The 2,743-nt window shown below is 37.0% G+C and overlaps 1 protein-coding gene across 1 annotated transcript in view; it reads left to right on the top strand.

Moving 5' to 3' along the window:
• Nucleotides 1-1,101: 1,101 nt before the first annotated feature.
• CBG12897 overlaps nt 1,102-2,743 on the top strand; it is a gene marked incomplete at both ends in the record, with an annotated part of 5,792 nt that continues 4,150 nt past the window's right edge. The window contains 2 exons of the mRNA XM_002638424.1: nt 1,102-1,877; nt 1,927-2,101. Coding sequence (XP_002638470.1) covers nt 1,102-1,877; nt 1,927-2,101 — 951 coding nt within the window. The remainder of the gene's footprint in view (nt 1,878-1,926; nt 2,102-2,743) is intronic.

Here is a 2,743-nt window from a genome sequence, read left to right on the forward strand (position 1 = left end):
TTTTACCGGGCAGTTGGCCTAGAAAACATACACCTGGCCGCTAGGATCAATTTTCAAAGTAGAAAGAAAAGTTTATAAGAACTTGATGAAAAATTTAATAATGATCTTTTCGACCGGTTCTTACATTATCCTAAAGTTAAAAAACGAAAGTTCTACCCTCTGGAAACTTCTCAATTCTACCCTTTTCGAAATGTAGTACTTCTAAATCGATCAAATATAACATTTGAACTTTTTTCTATAGATTCCAGTCAATTTCAAGCAATATTTGAGAAGCTAAGGGTTGTTAAGGTCCTAGCAATTACGACTCTTCGGAGATTTTTTGAGCCCAAAGACGAAATTGGGATGTCAAATATTGTGAGAACGCTATTTTCATCGTTTTTGAATAACTGGGGCTTTTTTTGGAACTTTTCAAAAAAATTCAAATAATCACTTTTGAAGTGTGGGACCCCATGGAGATATTTTTCAAAAATTTTCAAAATAAATTTTTTTTTGAAATTGTTCAAAAACTATTCTAGATGATAGAGAAATGTTCAAAAATGAGGTTCGCATTCGAGAACATAATGAAAAACAAGTTTTAAAGTTCGGAAAATGAACATTTTTGGTCAAAATTTAGCACTGAAAACACTTTGAGAGCCCATATTTCGATTCCTATTGGATCCGGGGATGAGATATTGCTGAAGCCGTTTTCAGCATGTTCGAAAGTACCTTTTCACAAATTTTGAGCAAATTCTCAACCCCCGTCTGAAAACACTTCCCTTGTGAGAAAACACTGAAAATCGATAAAAATTCGAAATTCGCGCGCTTTTACCGGAAGTTGGCTTAGAAAACTCACACCTGGCCGCTAGGCCACCGGTTCCCACTTTGACTTTTGGATGCCGTTTTTCTCAATGACGGAATTTTTTTTGAATTTTTTCGTTATTTTTATGGGGATCTACATGGAATTCTGCAAAAAATAAAGAAATAAAATTTTTCACCTCACACCACCTTGAAATTTTGAAAATCGATTTTTCCGAAATCCCGAAAGATCCCAAAAAGGCCATTCCGAACATCCCTAGAACCATTTCTTTTAAATTCATTTTCTTGCTAATTCAAGGTTTTCAGATGAGTTGTGATGAATGGAACACGTTCATCCAGGTGAACATTTATGGGCAAACTCTACAAGCTTTGAAGCAACGAGGAGTGGTCCTGGAGACAGTTTTAAACGATTTGGGTTGCTCTAAACTGTGGATCACTGAAGGAAAACTGTACAATGAGCATGCAACTACAATCGATTCAGAAGACACATCCACTATCGTTGTTCCAGTCTTCAGCACGACGACCGTCGAGGAGAAGTGTCCCCGGTTCTCGACTCCGGCGGTTTCACAGAACGAATTGCAACGAAAATTCACATTGAACTTGCCGATAAAGTTGTCGGAAATAAATTCTAGTTTTGAGGAGGACGGGTTTTCAATGGAAATGGATGATAGAGAAGAAAACGATGGCGTCATTGTAGAATTGCTCAAGGAACTCGTTGAAAAAGCTTCTGAAGAGTTTGAAGAAATTCCAGTTGCCCCTGAATTCAATCCTAGCAACGATTACACAGAAAGACCCCTTCTAAGTACCACTATCGTCAAAAGAGGACCTCGATATTCGACTCCAATCGCTTCGGAAGTGGATCTCAGCGAGGTTTTCGCTCTCGACATGCCCGAAATTTTCTCGGATATTGAATCTAATGATGATGATGGGATAGAGTCAGAAGTTCAGTTTCAAAGGAAAACACTTCGATCGATATCTACAGTACCCTCTGTCAAACGAAGACAATCCAGACGTTTGAGTGCTCCAGATTTGAAAGGAGTGGACCGGAAAAATGGGGAGAAACCAAGGCTACAAAGACTATGGTAAGAGTTTTATTGATTTTTATTAAATTTTCAAAAGTTCGATTTTCAGCTTAACAAGAAGCACAACCGAGAGAGAATGTTCACAATTGAAGATTCCGAAATTCTGTTCGATGAATCCAGAGATCTACAGAACGGAGACAAATGCTGCCCAGTTATTGGCAAGAATCGATTCTATTCATAATGGAAGCCAAGTGAAAGGAGATGCAGCTGTAAGAACTTTTGAAGTGAGTTTAATCTAATATTCGGGTGCAAAAGGTCCCACAACGACAACTGCCGTAACCTGAAAATCAAGAGACTTTTTGATCGATTTCTGGGAAATCTCATTATCTTGAGACACTAAAAGTAGAAATTTAAGTGGAAATTTTCGAATAAAGTTCGCGAATTTTCGAAAGAAAGCATTGATTTTTACCTCGATTTTTCGCAAAAATTTTAGACCCTTTCAGGTTTTTTCAGCTATCTTTTGAAGACGGATTTTCAGAAAATACATTCATTAGAGAAAAAGAAATTAACAAAAAAACAAGAAAATTTAAACTGAAGGGGAATCTCGATCTCGAAACATCTGTGAACCTCAGATCGTAGCGCATCCCCGTTGTTATCAGCCCAATATCATATCCTCCTGGAAATGGCTCCCGGACATTTCGTAGCCGGACATTTCGCAGCCTCTGATAACGTCAGAAAATCAGAATTCCAAGTTCTTCGGTTTTTTAAAAAAGTATATTTTAATGCCAGAAATTGAATTTTCGAAGAATTCGGCTGAAAAAATAGCAAGCAAGTATTCAATCAATGAAAAACTGCTGAATCTTCATTGTTATTCAGAATTTCTTTTTAAAATATAAGATTTTAGAAAGTTGGAATTCTAGAAGAAA

Source organism: Caenorhabditis briggsae (genome assembly GCF_000004555.2).
Source record: "Caenorhabditis briggsae complete genome, chrI, whole genome shotgun sequence".
NCBI classification, from domain to species: domain Eukaryota; kingdom Metazoa; phylum Nematoda; class Chromadorea; order Rhabditida; family Rhabditidae; genus Caenorhabditis; species Caenorhabditis briggsae.